Genomic DNA, 17,623 nt, shown 5'->3' on the forward strand with positions numbered 1-17,623 from the left:
GAGTCCAAGGGTATTGGAGCCCTTCCAGCCATCAGAGCCCCACACATGGGAAGACTACGTCGAACGCTTCGAGTTCTTTGCAGTGGCTCAAGGGATCACCGATGCCAGCAAAAGAAGGGCCACATTCCTGAGCTACTGTGGGCCCGAGACTTTCAAGCTGGCCAAGGCATTACTTGCTCCAGCGAAGCTGAGTGAGACATCTCTCAAAGATATTCTTGCCTGCCTAACAAGCCACTTGGCGCCTACTGAGACCAAGATGGCCCGGCGGATGGAGTTCCATAAGAGGCAGCAGCGTGCTGGGGAGTCTGTATCCACATTTCTGGCTGAACTCCGGAAGCTCGCTCAGCACTGCGGCTTCCAAAATCTGGAAGAGACTCTCCTGGATCGGTTTATTGGTGGTCTGAGCAGCAAGAAAGCCAGAAGACGCATCGTGGCTAAAGAAGAGGTTACCCTTGCTTCAGCCTTGAAAGAGGCCACCGCCACGGAGAATTATGAAAGAGAGGAGCTTGATGCCAGTCGCAAGGCCACTAAGCCACAGATAGAAGTTGCGCATGCCATGGACGAGCTAGAGGCTACTCCGAGCCAGAGCCCAGTCCGTGGGGTCGAGTCGGTGCGTCAGGCCTGCACAGTGCACAGAGATCGCCGAGGCAGTTGCCCAGGTTGTGGCGGAAACCATGAAAGGAAGAGTTGTCGTTTCAGGGATGCTATCTGCCGGACGTGCGGAAAGACGGGTCACATCGCCAGGGTCTGTAGATCGGCGGCGTCGGGAGCGACAGGAGCACCTAGACTGGAGCATCGCAGACCGCCCACAGCAACTCGTTTTCTAAAGGACTGCCACTACGTAACGGAGATCAATGGGAGGGCCGTGCAGTTTCCAGCGCAAGGCAAGGCACACGTCAAGATGAAGATTGAGGGTCAGCAGTGCGACATGGAGGTGGACTCCGGATCCGCATTCACCATCGTGTCGGACCAGACCGCGAAGACATTCTTCCCCAGGGGTAAGTTGCCCCCTCTGGAGCCCTTTCCGGCAACCTTGCAGTCGTACTCAGCAGGCCGCATCCACGTTATGGGAATGTGTGCCGTGAGAGTACAGTTCCGGGACAAACAGGCTGTACTCAAACTGGTGATTGCGAAGGGCAGTCGCCCCAGTCTCCTGGGCACTGACTGGTTCCCTGCCCTGGGACTGAGTATCTCAGGGCTTAATTCAATCCAAACCTGCCCTGAGATGAATGAGGTATTATGCAAGGAATTTGCTGGTCTCTTTAATGGAAAACTGGGTTGTTATAAAGGGCCCCCAGTTGACTTCGAGTTGGACCCCGGGGTGGCTCCAATCCGACTCAAACCAAGGCGAGTGCCATTTGCACTGCAACCCAAGATCGAGGCAGAGCTGGATAAATTGGTCAAGCAGGGAGTTCTCTCACCCGTGGACTCTGCTAAGTGGGAGACTCCAATTGTCACGCCCCTTAAAGCAAATGGGGAAGTCAGGATATGTGCAGATTACAAATGTACTATCAATAAGGCACTCAGGGGAAACTCATACCCCATTCCAGTCGTATCACATCTGTTGGCTAAACTGGCTGGGGGCAAGGTGTTCGCCAAAATTGACCTGGCACAAGCTTACCAACAGCTGCCAGTAACCCCACAATCAGCGGAAGCACAGACTATTGTCACACATAAAGGGGCGTTCAGAGTTAACAGATTACAGTTCGGAGTTTGTGTGGCCCCAGGGATTTTTCAAGGGCTCATGGAACGCCTGTTAAGAGGTCTGCCGGGGGTCTTGCCATTTTTTGATGACGTTTTGATTGCTGGAAAAGACCCACAGGAACTGGTTGCGCGTGTCCGTGCAGTGTTGCTCAAGTTCAAGGAGGTGGGGTTGCAACTGAAAAAAGAAAAATGCAGTTTTGGGGTGCCAACTGTGGATTTCTTGGGGTTTAAAATTGATGCATCAGGCATCCACTCCACAGATGCTAAGATTAAGGCCATCATCGAGGCACCACAACCACAGAACAAGACGGAGTTGCAGTCATTCCTGGGACTTATTAACTTTTATCATTCGTTCTTACCCCAGAAAGCTTCGGTAGCTGAACCATTACATAGACTATTGCAGAAAAAGAATGTGTGGCGATGGGGGCGGGAGCAGCAGAAGGCTTTTGACTCCTTGCGAGGAATGCTGAGTAGCAGGAGCGTCCTTGCTCATTATGATGAGTCAAAGCCGCTGGTCCTGGCATGTGATGCCTCTCAATACGGTCTGGGGGCTGTGCTGAGTCATAGGGAACCGGATGGGTCGGAAAAGCCCATCTCTTTCTATTCCCGTACGTTGTCGCCCACAGAGCGCAACTATGCTCAAATTGATAAAGAGGCACTGGCTATTGTGTCCGGAATCAAAAGGTTCTATGATTATTTGTACGGTCGCCATTTCTCCATTGAAACGGACCACAAACCACTGTTAGGGTTGTTCAACCCAAACAAACAAACGCCACAAATTCTCTCCCCCAGAATGTTGCGTTGGTCAATATTCCTGAATGGGTTCCAGTACACCTTGACCCATGTGCCAGGGAAACAGTTGTGCCATGCTGATGCGCTGAGTCGATTGCCCCTTCCTGGCGGGAGCAATGAGGATCCTGCTCCGGCGGAGCACATTATGATGCTAGAAACACTTCCGGGGGCTCCTGTAACAGCTACGGATATAGCTGAGAAAACTAGGAAAGATGCTGTTCTCTCCCGTGTGCTCACTTGGGTGGGGAGGGGGTGGCCAGGTGGTCCGCATGAAGAAAAATTCAGGCCTTATGCGACAAGGCAGCACGAATTGTCCATGCATAAGGGTTGTCTCCTATGGGGAGATAGGGTGATCATCCCAGCACCACTGAGAAACAGGGTTCTTGAGACGCTTCACATGGGACACCCGGGAATGGTCAGGATGAAGTCGCTAGCCCGATGTTATGTGTGGTGGCCTGGAATGGACCAGAACATAGAACAATGGGTACGAACATGCAAGGCATGCCAAGAGGTGCGGCCAGAAGTGGCCAGAGCACCAGTCCACTGGTGGGAGCAGTCCAGGACTCCCTGGAGCCGGCTGCACATAGATTTTGCTGGGCCATTCCAAGGGAAGGTCTTTTTGGTTATCGTTGATGCATATTCCAAATGGTTAGAAGTGGCGATGGTCCCTAGCATGGCATCAGCTGCCGTAATCAAGGTGTTGAGGCAGCTGTTTGCTACCCACGGGTTACCTGAGACCATTGTATCAGATAATGGGGCAGCTTTTGTATCCCAATAATTCAGGGCATTCTTGGCTGATAACTTTATAAGAGGGGTCACATCCGCGCCCTTCACCCATCCTCCAATGGGCAGGCTGAGCGCATGGTAAGAACAGCCAAAGAATCCATTGCGCGCTTAATGGAGGGTAACTGGTCGGCTCGCATTGCGCGAATGTTATTTTTGCAGCATGCGACACCGTGTACTGCGACGGGCAAGTCGCCAGCCGAGCTGCTCTTAGGTAGAAGACTGGTAACGGTGCTGGATTATGTCCACCCAGATAAAATGCCAAACCGTAATTCAAGAGCAACCCCCCAGGCTGAGACTGACACAACAAGGTATCTCGCCCCTGAAGATCTGGTCTGGGTGAGGAACTATTCACGAGGTCCGCGGTGGGTGGCCGGTGTGATCACCCGGGCTAGTGGACCTGTGTCCTATTATGTGACCTTGGAAAATGGGCAAGTTTGGAAGAGACATATAGATCAGCTGAGGCGCCGGGCGCTCAGCAGGGAGGAGTCAGATAATTCATCCCTGGCTAATGACGCACAGCTGCGAGACCAGAGTGAAGATGGCCCAGAGGTGCAGTCACCAGGGGCTTCAGCAAATGAACCAGGGTCTGCTAGTCCTCAGGATGACGAGGTACAGGTCGGGGACCCTGAGATGTCTGGGACTCCATCTGTTCCTGATGAAACCCCTATAGCAGCCCCTCCACCACAGGTAACACCCAATCCAGAACCTGCAACACCTGTTGTCAGGAGATCAGGTAGAAGTTGTAGGACCCCACAGTACCTGAGGGATTACGTCTGCTGTGCTCACTAGGGGGGGAGGGGTGTTGTGTATTGAGTCAAAGGATTTTATATCTGTATTATTATTGTCTGTATTTGCATTAGGATAAAGTAACTGCCTTTTGGTTCCAGAGGGTACAGCTACTATTGGTTCATTTAAGCTGCTGTATTTGGATCCTCTGTCTTACTGGTTCCCTCCAAAAGGCAGCACTGTGATTGCCTGATATTGTTCCCTCCAAAATGTATCCCTTCCTAGCTAGTCCCCTGTCCCTATAAATGTAGCTTTCCTCTCCTCAGTCTTCAGTCTTGTTCACTTTAATAAAGAGCTGTTACTAGAGAACTGTCTCCAGCATGTTATGTGAAGAGAGCTGAAATCACAAACCCCACGTCACAACACATAGATGCGTCTACGCACTTCCGGACATGCGTAGACGCGACTTCCGTTGCCGGCGCCGGCCATTTTTGGTGCCCATAGATGGGCAAAGCGACACCGGAAGTTGCGTCTACGCAACTTCTGGTGTCATGCGGCTGCCGATCCCGGATTTTGCAGTCCAGGACTTGGCAGGTATGGTTAGGAGACCTCTATTCTCCTCACAGAGCTACAATTCCCAGAACTCCTTGTGAAGCAAGGTATGAGAGTTAAACCACTTTGGGAACTGAAGTTCTGTGAGGGAAACAGGGCTCTCTTAGCAACTCTCAGCACCCTTAACAAACTAAAGCTCCCAGATTTTGGGAGGGAAGCCAAGTGCTGCTATTGTGCTTTAAATATGTGGTATGAATGTGGCCACAGTTGTTTCATCACCCATACAATTTATCACCCAACAAGAACAACCATAATTGAGCTGGGCTATTGTTTAGAGTTCTTTGTCGGGTCGGGGTTGTTGCTGTTATTGCTATTAATTTTTGGTATCTGTAATTTAGATATTATTATGATTTATGTGCACTTCCTGATGTTTTGTTTATTGTTTATGACTACTGTTGTTACGTCGTAATTATGTATTACAACTATATATTGCAAAACATATAACTACCCTGTTTCTCATATTTTAAGACATACCCATAAAATAAGCCATAGCAGGATTTTTAAGCATTCAGGGAATATAAGCCATACCCCGAAAATAAGACATAGTGATAGGCGCAGCAGCAATGCCAGCCGCGGCAGGAGGAGGAGGAAAAAAATAAGACATCCCTTGAAAATAAGCCATAGTGTGTTTTTTTTGAGGAAAAAATAAATATAAGACATGTCTTATAATATGAGAAACACGGTATATTGGATTCTGCAACCTTTAATGCGTTTTTCTACCTCAACTTCCCACTTGACCAGCTCATTTGTCTGCATATTCAGACAGTCAGCCTTTGCAGGACTGCTACCGTGTTTCTCCAAAAATAAGACACCGTCTTATATTTATTTCAAAAAAAAAACAAAAACATGGTGGCTTATTTTCAGGGGATGTCTTCTTTTTAAAAAAATTAAGTATGGTACAGTTAACCTACAAGGTTAAACTGCCTATCACTATGGCTTATTTTCGGAGTATGGCTTATTTTCGGGGTATGTCTTATTTTCGGAGAAACACGCCATATGCATTATTAACAGGCTGAGTGTTTGATTTTGCCTCATTTTTTAAAAAAGAATAAGTTATCACAGAGCCAGGTGACCTAAAAATGTTAAGCATTTGGAGCAGTTTTCTTAAAAGGAAAGCCTGCTTGGTTTCAGACTTCTTCGTTTACATACGTATGTTTTACATACGGCATAAAAATATTTATATACCGCTGTATCATGAAAGTATACCACAGTGGTTTGCAGCAACATAAAACCAGACAATAAAATCATAACAAGTTAAAAGAAAAATGTAAAGGAAAAGGAAAAGGAAATTAAAAACAGACTTCAATCGACCATTGTGGGGGGTCTACTCTAAACTGCCTGCATAGGCAAATAGATTGGATTTGCTGGCACAGAATACTGTGCTGTCCACTGTGAAAGGCGGCTTTAAAAGACGATGAGAAAAATAAAGGAAGATCTATCTCTTGATATCTACTAGTCATGATGGCTAAGCAGCTATTCATGCCCTGCTTGTGAGCTATATAGAGCAGGGGTTGGCAACCTAAGGCCCATGGGCCACAAGCGGCCCACGGGGGTTGTTTTACCATCCCACAAGCCGCCCCCGAACCGAGCCGCCCGCTCGGCGAGTCCCCACACGCTGCACTAAACCGGCACAGGGACTCGCTTTCACAGTGCTGGAAATCGCGCCTGCGCATGTGCAGATGCCGGAAATCAAGTCTGCGCAGATGCAGACGCTGGAAATTGTATCTGCACAGACGCTAGAAATCGTAGGCGCCGGCGCTCACACTGTTAAAAGTCTCACCAACCCTCTCCCATCACCCATGCTGACTGAGGCTGAAAAGATTTCATCAGCACCTGAAATGGCACAGGTTCCCTAGACCCCCCTTTAAAAAACAACAACAACAGCATTTGATTGTAGATTGGAATCCACCAAACACAACACAATAAAATATCTTGCAAAAAGCCCAAACCGTTCCCAGATCTGCCAGCTCCCAGATTCAATAAGCAAATCGCCTGAGATGTGCCCAACACGGACCGATTCCTGCCAGCACGCATTTGCTTGCTTTCTCTGAGCGAGCTGCAGACGTGTTTATCCCTGGCACTTGCCAACTGGTAATGCGCCATCTGCGTCTATTCCAGCACGACAGCTGAGCTGCTCATTCCCCAATAGTTAACACATAAATGTTTTTTGATTAAGTCCCTTCCCCCTCTCCATAAAAAAAGGAAATGTTTTGTTCTGTTTTTCGAGGCTTTGGCTGGGCTCCAGAGTTATCTTAAAGGTAAAGGTAAAGGGACCCCTGACCATTAGGTCCAGTCGCGGACGACTCTGGGGTTGCGGTGCTCATCTCACTTTACTGGCCAAGGGAGCTGGCATACAGCTTCCGGGTCATGTGGCCAGCATGACTAAGCCGCATCTGGTGAACCAGCGCAGCGCACGGAAACGCCGTTTACCTTCGCACCGGAGCGGTACCTATTTATCTACTTGCACTTTGTGCTTTTGAACTGTTAGGTTGGCAGGAGCTGGGATTGAGAAACGGGAGCTCACCCCGTCGTGGGGATTCGAACCGCCGACCTTCTGATCGGCAAGCCCTAGGCTCTTGGGCACCTACAGTTGGATTTTCACTTTGCTATCCAGCACTTGTGGGTTTTTATTGATTACCCACCCTACACCCCAAGGTCCCAGGGTGGGTTACAATATTGCAACACAATATTAAAAACAGTTTAAAATAACTTGCAACTCCCCAAATAAAGTGGGTCCTAAAATATACCCCTCAAGCGTCAAAAACCAGGGTAAAGAGGTGCATCTTCATCATTAGCTGGAAGCTGTACAATGAAGGTGCCGGATACACCTCTGTGGGGAAGGAGTTCCACAGCTTAGGGGCCACCACCAAGAAGACCTTTTCCTGGGCAACCCCCCCAAGTCTCTGGGGGTGGAGAAACTACCAAGAGGGCCTCCTCTGCTGATCTCGGCACCCAATAAGGTCTAAGGAGCAGAGGAGGGGATCTTTCAGATATCTTTCTGACCTTAAATTGGGTCAGAAACGAACTGGCAACAGTGGAGCTGTTTTAAAACTAGGGTTCTGTGATATCTAAATGGAGCCCCAGCCAATATTCTGGCTGCTAAATTTTGGACCAATTGAAGTGTCTGATTCATATTCAAGGGGAGCTCCATACATAGCCCTTAACAAAAGGCATGCAAATGCATATTTTACCACAACATACATATTTAAATACATATTTTATACATGTATATTTAATATATGTATTTTAAATACAGGCAACTACCAATTTGTGTGTGTGTGTGGGGGGGGGGTTATGTTCCAAGGCACTGCACCTAGGTGAAATTGCATATCTTTGAAACACCATGGGAAAAGCCTTAAAATGCCCTGTTCCTGCCTCATCCCACCCCACCGCATTCTGCCCTGTTCCACCCCTTTTTGTGATTTTTTTTGTGACTTTTGGGGTCATTTCCAGGTTTGGTATGATGTGCATGCGTGGTATGATGTGCATGCGCTGCCCGAGCATATTTTAAGTAATTCATTTCTAGAACTATTTCAACTTAAAACACACATTTTTATGTTCTTTGGTAGACAATTTGAGCAGAAAAGTGTGTCATAGAATTCACAGAAATACAGAGGATAATTATGTTAAAAATCTGTGTGTTATTGGTCCACAAGCTGCAAATTTGATTGGTTGGCTTAAAAAGGAAGATTAAACCAAATTCTCCTCCGCCCCTAACTGTGACCTTCATTTCAGTATCGCTCACGTCCTTGGAAGAGGCAGAACAGTCATCTGTTGTGATTGCAACCAAACAAACTTTCATGTTCCTACCCTTTGGCAAATATACCTGTGCATTTTCAGTGGCAACTTACCTTCCCTTTGGATATAACGAAGAAGGTGTTTCCTTCCTCTCCCTCCCGAATAACATAATCACCTTTGTCATAGTATTCCTAGGGGGCAGAAATAATGCAGATTATAAGAGGATGTAGCAACCCATTCAGAGCCTTCCAGGGGGCGAAAGGGGAAAAAACCACCAGCATTTTACAGAACATTGTCAAGCGTGTCGGTTTTAATATAGACAATTATTTAAATTCGTACCGATCCCCACAGTTCGGAGCCAGATAAAAAGGTCGAATTATTCAGTCTGCTTAAGACACAGGTGGATTGGGGTATATACCTTTCAAGCAGGGATGATCCCAGTGTTACATAACTACAACCTTCCTTGCAGATTTCCTGCAACTGGGCAGCAGAATGCTTCTGAGCAGGTAGAGGTAAAGGGACCCCTGACCATTAGGTCCAGTTGCGGACCACTCTGGGGTTACGGCGCTCATCTCGCTTTACTGGCCGAGGGAGCCGGCGTACAGCTTCCAGGTCATGTGGCCAGCATGACAAAGCCACTTCTGGCAAACCAGAGCAGCAGATGGAAACGCCGTTTACCTTCCCGCCGGAGCGGTACCTATTTATCTACTTGCACTTTGATGTGCTTTCAAACTGCTAGGTAGGCTGGAGCTGGGACCGAGCAACAGGAGCTTACCCAACTGCAGGGATTCGAACTGCCGACCTTCTGATCAGCAAGCCCTAGGCTCTGTGGTTTAACCCACATCGCCACCCGCGTCTGAGCAGGTAAGATCATGCAAATTCCAAAGAGGCTACAGCTGCTGACAGTGGGGGCAGGACATGGATCAAGCATCCAGCCCAACAGCCTGCATTTTCTTTGCAGCAAGATGCTATTCCTCTGCTTTGCAGCCATACCACTGTGACTTAAAGGTTAGAGAGGTGTAGCTGGGCAGGGTGTGGCCTGGGGCAAATTATGCAGGGCTGCCTGTTTTGTAGGGGAATTGCATAAGAAGGGCACTGCTGGCTCAGCATCCTGTTCTCACTGTGGCCGACCAGAGGCTCATAGGAGGCCTGAGTGCACCAGTTTTCTAAATGCAGTATGATGGTGGCGGGGATAAGAGCTTTCCTTTCTTCCCACAGTCTCCAAATGCTATTATGTAGCACCCCACAAGGGACGCGGGTGGCGCTTTGGGTTAAACCATAGAGCCTAGGGCTTGCCGATCAAAAGGTCGGTGGTTCGAATCCCCGCGATGGGGTGAGCTCCCGTTGCTCGGTCCCAGCTCCTGCCAACCTAGCAGTTCGAAAGCACGCCAAAGTGCAAGTAGATAAATAGCTACCGCTACAGCGGGAAGGTAAACGGTGTTTCTGTGTGCTGCTCTGGTTCGCCAGAAGCGACTTTGTCATGCTGGCCACATGACCTGGAAGCTGTACGCCGGCTCCCACGGCCAATAACATGAGATGAGCGCCGCAACCCCAGAGTTGGTCACGACTGGACCTAATGGTCAGGGGTCCCTTTACCTTTACCTTTAGCACCCCACAAAGATTCGTTCAGACTACTTCCTCCTTCCTGGCAGACACTCCTCTCCTCTCTGAAAAATCTCACCCTTCATTAGCATTATCCCCTTCTGCCTTGTTACCTTTAAAAGTCAACCTTTAAATAAGAACCTGAGTCATCGTTGGCTGCCGTCCCTGGAAACCTTCGAAGTGGAGGTGTAAGAAAAATACAGTGGCAAAAATATGTGTCTAGGCAAACAGACAGTATGAGCTTGTTTTGGCCTCAGCTCAAAGGAAGCCGCCTTGAGAAAAATGGCAGGCACATGAGGTTGACAGAAGCAGTAGATGGGATATTTATTCTGCATCCAAACAGCTCAGTGGCTCATACAAAAAGGTAGCATCTCACATTATTTCTTTGGGGCTATAACTCCCAGCAGCCATGGCCAACATGGCTGCTCTGGCGGTGGCTGGTGGGAGTTGTAGTTCCAAATATCTGGAGGGCACCCGGTTGGTGAAGGCTGCCTTACAGCTGCTCTGCACTGAGTCAAACCTCTGGTCCATCTAGCCCAGTACTGTCAACACAGACTGGCAGTAGCTCCCTAGGGTTTCAGGGAGGGTTCTCTCCTGACTATACCTGGAGATGGCAGGGATTGAACCTTCTGCATGCAGTGCAGAAGGGGTGGGCGATATTTCATCCAAAATATATGACTGGGAGCTGCCGCCGAGACCACATAACACCGGTCCTGAAAGACCTACATTGGCTCCCAGTACGTTTCCGAGCACAATTCAAAGTGTTGGTGTTGACCTTTAAAGCCCTAAACGGCCTCTGTCCAGTATACCACCCATCCACCCCCATCATTCTGCCCGGACACTGAGGTCCAGCCCCGAGGGCCTTCTGGCGGTTCCCTCGCTACGAGAAGCCAAGTTACAGGGAACCAGGCAGAGGGCCTTCTCGGTAGTGGCACCCACCCTGTGGAATGCCCTCCCACTAGAGGTCAAAGAGAACAACAATTACCAGACCTTTAGAAGGCATCTCAAGGCAGCCCTGTTTAGGGAAGCTTTTAATGTTTGATGGATTTCTGTATTTTAGTGTTTTGTTGGAAGCCGCCCAGAGTGGCTGGGGGAACCCGGCCAGATGGGCGGGGTATAAATAATAAATTATTATTATTATTATTATTATTAACCATTTTGAAGTCCATATTGCGATATCTGTTTCATAATTTTTGACCTGGCAATATATTGCAAATCACGGTGCGTGTGTGCGTGCTATGCAAACAATCACAATGTGGGGGGGCGGGGGGAACGTAAAGCCAGCCAATGCCTCCACCTTTATTTCAGACATTGCAATATATTGGTATATCACAATGTTTAGCTGGTGATATATCACAATGTTGAGGACCAGATATCGCCCAGCCCTACAGTGCAGATGCTCTACCACCAAGCCACAACCCTTCCACCAATACAAAGCAGCTACAAAGGGCGAGGTGACTACTACTATCATCCTTATTATATACTCATGTTCTGCTCCTCTTTCAAAAATCTCAGGCCACAAGAACTGCCGTGACTTCTGTTTTGTATTCACTGGTCTGTGTTTGCCTGAGCTTGAGTCTGCACTAAGGATTCTGAGCCCCTTTGTTCTGATTGGATACATGATATCCAATCACAGAACATTTCAGGATTTGGGCCTCTGCCATCGGCCCTTAAACTCTGAGTTATGATTCATAGCTTGTAAGTCTAGACAGCCAGTCATGTTGGGAGTGGGAGTGGCTCAGGCCTTCAAAAATATATACAGTGGTACCTCGGGTTACGTATCTAATTTGTTCCGGGGTGCGGTACGTAACCTGAAAAATCGCGAAAACACACTTCTGTGCATGCGCGAACTGTGCAGAACGCTTCTGTGCATGCTTCCGGGTTTGCACAGTACGTAACCCGAAAAGTACGCAACCCGAATAATAATAATAATAATAATAATAATAATAATAATAATAATAATAATAATAATAAATAATTTATAATGTATACCCCGCCCATCTGACTGGGTTTCCCCAGCCGCTCTGGGCGGCTTCCAACAGAAAAATAAAACACAGTGATCTATTAAACATTAAAAGCCTCCCTAAACAGGGCTGCCTTCAGATGTCTTCTAAAAGTCTGGTAGTTGTTTTTCTCTTTGACATCTGATGGGAGGGCGTTCCCACAGGGCGGGCGCCACTACCGAGAAGGCCCTCTGCCTGGTTCCCTGCAACTTGCGTACATAACCTGAGGAACGACTGTATAAGAAGTTGCTTCGCCCCTGTGGTCCAGTTCTGTTAGTTCAATAAAGGTTCTTGCCGTTATCACTTTGTCTTGCCTTGTGGGAACCCACCTACGGTTCAACTTCTCTAAAAAATATTCAGAACTGCCAATATTGTTAGGGCTGTTTACGTGGTCTGGCCAGCCCTACAAACAGTCTGCACCAGACTATTGTTCCAATGGAGGTGTTGTCAAATGAAGGAGTGCGTTGTGAACCTTGGAAGAAATTCAGATCACTCACAATAAGGCATTAGCTTTGCTAGCACACGCAAAAAAAAAAAAAGGGGAAAGAAAGGAAGGGGGGAAAGGTATCGACAATCAGACAAAGGCTGATTACGGATCCTGCTCAAAATATTTTGAATGTCTCTCAAATTACATTTCCTAATCCTCGCCAAATCACTCTGCAACACTCTTCTGCAGAAATAAGTTCCACTGAAATTAAACGGCACATTTACTTCCCAGTAAATGGCATTCAGGATTGGAGATATAAAGCGCTAAATGAGATCAATTTCCTGCTCATTTGTTCCAACGGAGAATAAAGTCATATAGTTGCAATACCATAAAGTGTACATTAAACCAATATGCCCAGAGCCGTTCACACATAAAACTGCCTGCTCATTTACAATGACAAATACATAAGCAAGAGCCAAGAAATAAAAACCCCACTAATAATTTTAGGTTTCAAATAATTATTCCGGTTGCAAGATCATCGTTATATTTTTATAACTAAAGAAGGAAAACTGAGCAGTGTAGAGAAAAATCTAGCATTTGTTCTAGACAGCTCTGTACAGTTTTTATCAGTCACTATCGCTACTCCATTAATTCTGGTTACTTGACAGACAGAGGAGGAAAGGCTGGCTTCCATAAGTTTCATCACAGCAAGTATTTCGTTACAGATAATTGCCACAATGTCGAGAGCTATTTTAAGCGCTCCTTGGGGCTTGCACGCACAAAGTCTTCTTGGAAGAGCAGAATCCACATGCTTCTCGTCACAAGCGCTGTGATTTGGGGGTACCACTGACCACATCCATGCGATACATTTAAAACAGCAGAATTCCACTTTAACTTTGTGGAATCCTGGGAACTGTAGCTTGTTAATGGTGCTGAGTGTCGTTAGAAGACCCCTATTCCCCACACAAAGCTATGATTCCCAGAATTCCCTGGGAAGAAGGCTTGATTGCTAAACCACTCTGGGAACTGCAGCTCGGTGAGGGGAACAACTCTTAACAAGCGGCAGTTGCCAGGATTCTTTGGGGGAAGCCATGATGGTTTAAAATGGTATGCCAATGCTCTTGATATATGATGTGGATGTAGTCACTGTCTGAGAAACACAAGCCCGTCACTCATCACAGTGGAATTTGCTGCCAAGGAGTGTGGTGGAGTCTCCTTCTTTGGAGGTCTTTAAGCAGAGGCTTGACAGGCATATGTCAAGAATGCTTTGATGGTGTTTCCTGCTTGGCAGGGGGTTGGACTGGATGGCCCTTGTGGTCTCTTCCGACTCTATGATTCTATGTGCAACTGCAGGATGGCATTACAGTGGTACCTCGGTTTATGAACACAATTGGTTCCGGAAGTCTGTTCATAAACTGAAGCGTTCATAAACTGAAGCGAACTTTCCCATTGAAAGTAATGGAAAGTGGATTAATCCATTCCAGACGGTCCGCGGAGTAACCGTTCATAAACTGAAACGAACTTTTCCATTGAAAGTAATGGAAAGTGGATTAATCCGTTCCAGATGGGTCCGTGAAATACTTAAACTTAAGCGTTCATAAACTGAAACATGGGTGTAATTGGTTCCGGAAGTCTGTTCATAAACTGAAGCGTTCATAAACTGAAGCGAACTTTCCCATTAAAAGTAATGGAAAGTGAATTAATCCGTTCCAGATGGGTCCGCGGCGTTCATAAACCGAAAATTCATAAACCGAGGTGTTCATAAACCGAGGTTCCACTGTATTGAAATATTCTCCGACGTAAAAATAACAGCTCTGTGTTTGGAAAATTATCATATCTAACTAAAGGTAAAGGTAAAGGGACCCCTGACCATTAGGTCCAGTCGTGACCGACTCTGGGGTTGCGGTGCTCATCTCGCATTATTGGCCAAGGGAGCCGGCGTATAGCTTCCAGGTCATGTGGCCAGCATGACAAAGCCGCTTCTGGCAAACCAGAGCAGCACATGGAAACGCCGTTTACCTTCCCGCTGTAGCGGTTCCTATTTATCTACTTGCATTTTGACGTGCTTTCGAACTGCTAGGTTGGCAGGAGCTGGGACCAAGCAACGGGAGCTCACCCCGTCACAGGGATTCGAACCGCCGACCTTCTGATCAGCAAGCCCTAGGCTCTGTGGTTTAGCCCACAGTGCCACCTGGGTCCCTATCATATCTAACTAGGCTTAGATTATTTTTGGTTAAACTTCAGCCACTTGGCCTGGCCTACCGTTCTATACCCACTTCTTAGGGAGTGTGTATCCCCCACACCCCGAGTAAACATGTTGTTGTTTAGTCATTTAGTCGTGTCCGACTCTTCGTGACCCCATGGACCATAGCACGCCAGGCACTCCTGTCTTGTACTGCCTCCCGCAGTTTGGTCAAACTCATGTTCGTAGCTTCGAGAACACTGTCCAACCATCTTGTCCTCTGTCGTCCCCTTCTCCTAGTGCCCTCAATCTTTCCCAACATCAGGGTCTTTTCCAAGGATTCTTCTCTTCTCATGAGGTGGCCAAAGTATTGGAGCCTCAGCTTCACAATCTGTCCTTCCAGGGAGCACTCAGGGCTGATTTCCTTAAGAATGGATAGGTTTGATCTTCTAGCAGTCCATGGGACTCTCAAGAGTCTCCTCCAGCACCATAATTCTTCTAGCAGTCCATGGGACTCTCAAGAGTCTCCTCCAGCACCGAGTAAACATATATAGGATTAGACAGCATAATCTGCCCATTTCCCATGCTACAATGAGAGCACAACCAATTAGTGCCCTTGAACTCTTGATCAAAAGGTTTTTGATCCAATGGAGGCAACCACTAACAGGAGGAGTATTTTTCCAATCTTCCCTTCCCCTGGCCAGTCCCCCCCCCCATGCCTCCTTCTACTGAAAGTGTGGCCCACTTTCACTCCTCTTCCAGAGGGCCCCCCCAACTCTCTGGAGCTGATTTTCCAGAAGCACTGCAGGATCAAAAGTCCTTTTGGAGAGCACAAGGGCACCAGCTGGATTCTGCCAGTTACTTAAAGTGGATGTGAATCTACAACACATTATTTTATACCACGTAATCCCAGGCTAACTGCTGTCTGTCATACAGGATTTTTCCTGAAGCTTTAAAACAGAATACAAGAGATCTCATTGGAAGCCCATGCCATTGGGTATAAAACTACTTACCACTTCCAAGCAGTCTATAATCTTTGTCAGTTTATCTTCAGGTAGATTCTTCAGCAGAGAAACACTTTGAAATATAAAGATCAAAAGATTGCATTTAATTCAACTTGTATGTAGAGTTTCAACTCCTATACACACAGCTTTAGCTTTCCTGTTGTAAACATTTATTGTCGGGGTAGCTAGGTTATTTTTAGTTACTGTATTGTTACGTTTTAGGGTTTTTACAATCGAGTGGTGTATAAATTTTATGACCTAAATAAGATAAATACTTCCCCCAATCCAAAAGGATATTATGCATGATAACTCTCAAAACAGAAATTATCCAAGCAACTAAAAGAGTAAGCAAATGATACTCAGGTAGGGGGTACTGATATAAGGCTTAGCAGTAGCACAGGAGAACCAACGTGAGCTAAATAATTGAAAATATACCCCTGAAAAAATGTGTTTTTCGGTGCTTTCAACACTATGTAGTTATAATGGAATATTTTGTTATTATTTAAGTTACCTGCTTCCTTAAAGAGATATGTGGTAAATAGTTGTGACAGAAAGAAGAGCTCTACTGAGGTTAAAGGTAAAGGGACCCCTGACCGTTAGGCCCAGTCACGGACGATTCTGGGGTTGCGGCACTCATCTCGCTTTATTGGCTGAGGGAGCCGGTGTTCAGCTTCCGGGTCATGTGGCCAGCATGACAAAGCCGCCTCTGGCGAACCAGAGCAGTGCACGGAAACGCCGTTTATCTTCCCGCTGGAGCGGTACCTATTTATCTACTTGCACTTTGATGTGCTTTCGAACTGCTAGGTTGGCAGGAGCAGGGACCAAGTAATGGGAGCTCACCCGACACCCAACCAGATGCCCACAGGAAGCCCCTGAGCAAAACGTGAGGGCAATAGCACTCTCCTCACTTGTGATTCCCAGCAACTGGTATTCTGAAGCATATAACGGAAGGAGAACATTGTCACTGCAAATAGGCACTGAGCCTTTCTAGCTCTGAATATAGAGCCACACAAGTTGTGGGCTACAAGACAAAATCAAAATACCTGCAAGAAATCTGGCCTTCTAATATAATTTTTAATCTGATTCTAATAGTGTACCATTGTGTTATAGTAACCTGCCCTAAGACCAGCAAGAAATTCCATAAATAAAATTTTCTCCGTCCGCAAGCCTGCTCTCAAGACATATTGCTATGTCTGCCTCATTGACTTTATTTACTAAATATAGATGTAATTGAAATCAGTTAATGTCCACGGCAGACTTGCAGATACTTCACCCGCAATCAGTGAGTCATTAAGTGGGTACTTGATGTCAAAGCAGCTTGCAGTAAGGAATTAAATAAAAACATTCAAATCTGAATCGCTAGAGAAGTTTTACTTGGCAATCTGTTCCAAGGCTCTGCCATCTAAAAACAAGAGGATTGAATGACTGACTGATATTCTTGGACCTCTGCTTATCTTCAGTAATATACAGTTAGGCTTCTTCCAGATGACCTGTTTATTGAACATTCATCCAGGTTCGTTTGCAGGGAGTTTAGACAATGTTGACTATTTAATGTAGGGTTGCCATATTTTGAAGAGCGAAACAGAGGACACATTTGCCAACTTTTACTTTTAACTATCGATCACTATGACGACTCTCATTTTACATACCCATGAAAAAGAGGATGCGTCCTGGAAAAAGAGGACATATGGCAACCCTAGTTTAATGAGCATTCATTCTAATTCATTTGCAGAGTGGTTAGACAATGTGTCAAAACAAGCATTGATCTAGTAAATTTTCCCATCACTTTCATTTTCACAAAAAGTCCAATATTTGTGGGGAGAAGGATTTTTGCGCAAGAAGTCCCAATAAACTGTAATTGTGCATTATGTGTCTGAATCCCACCCCAAAACAGCAGCAATCTGGATGTGCTGCCCAGCTAGTTTAATGTTATGAGCATAATCTTCCCCCTAAGCTCCACCCTTTACTGGCATTGCCCCGAGGATCAATTCAGAAGCCATCACTTCTGTTTTTCATTAACCATAGCTTGCCATATCATCTGAGTAAC

General features: G+C 46.7%; 1 protein-coding gene across 1 annotated transcript in view; it reads right to left on the reverse strand.

Moving 5' to 3' along the window:
• The window catches only part of PRKG2 (protein kinase cGMP-dependent 2), a 73,012-nt gene that overhangs the window by 24,507 nt on the left and 30,882 nt on the right, over window positions 1–17,623 (reverse strand). Inside the window, exons 6-7 of the mRNA XM_035112345.2 lie at window positions 15,586–15,649; window positions 8,472–8,549 (exon numbers count right to left, since the gene is read on the reverse strand). Coding sequence (XP_034968236.2) covers window positions 8,472–8,549; window positions 15,586–15,649 — 142 coding nt within the window. The remainder of the gene's footprint in view (window positions 1–8,471; window positions 8,550–15,585; window positions 15,650–17,623) is intronic.

This window comes from Zootoca vivipara, chromosome 9, assembly GCF_963506605.1.
Source record: "Zootoca vivipara chromosome 9, rZooViv1.1, whole genome shotgun sequence".
Classification (NCBI taxonomy): Eukaryota; Metazoa; Chordata; class Lepidosauria; order Squamata; family Lacertidae; genus Zootoca; species Zootoca vivipara.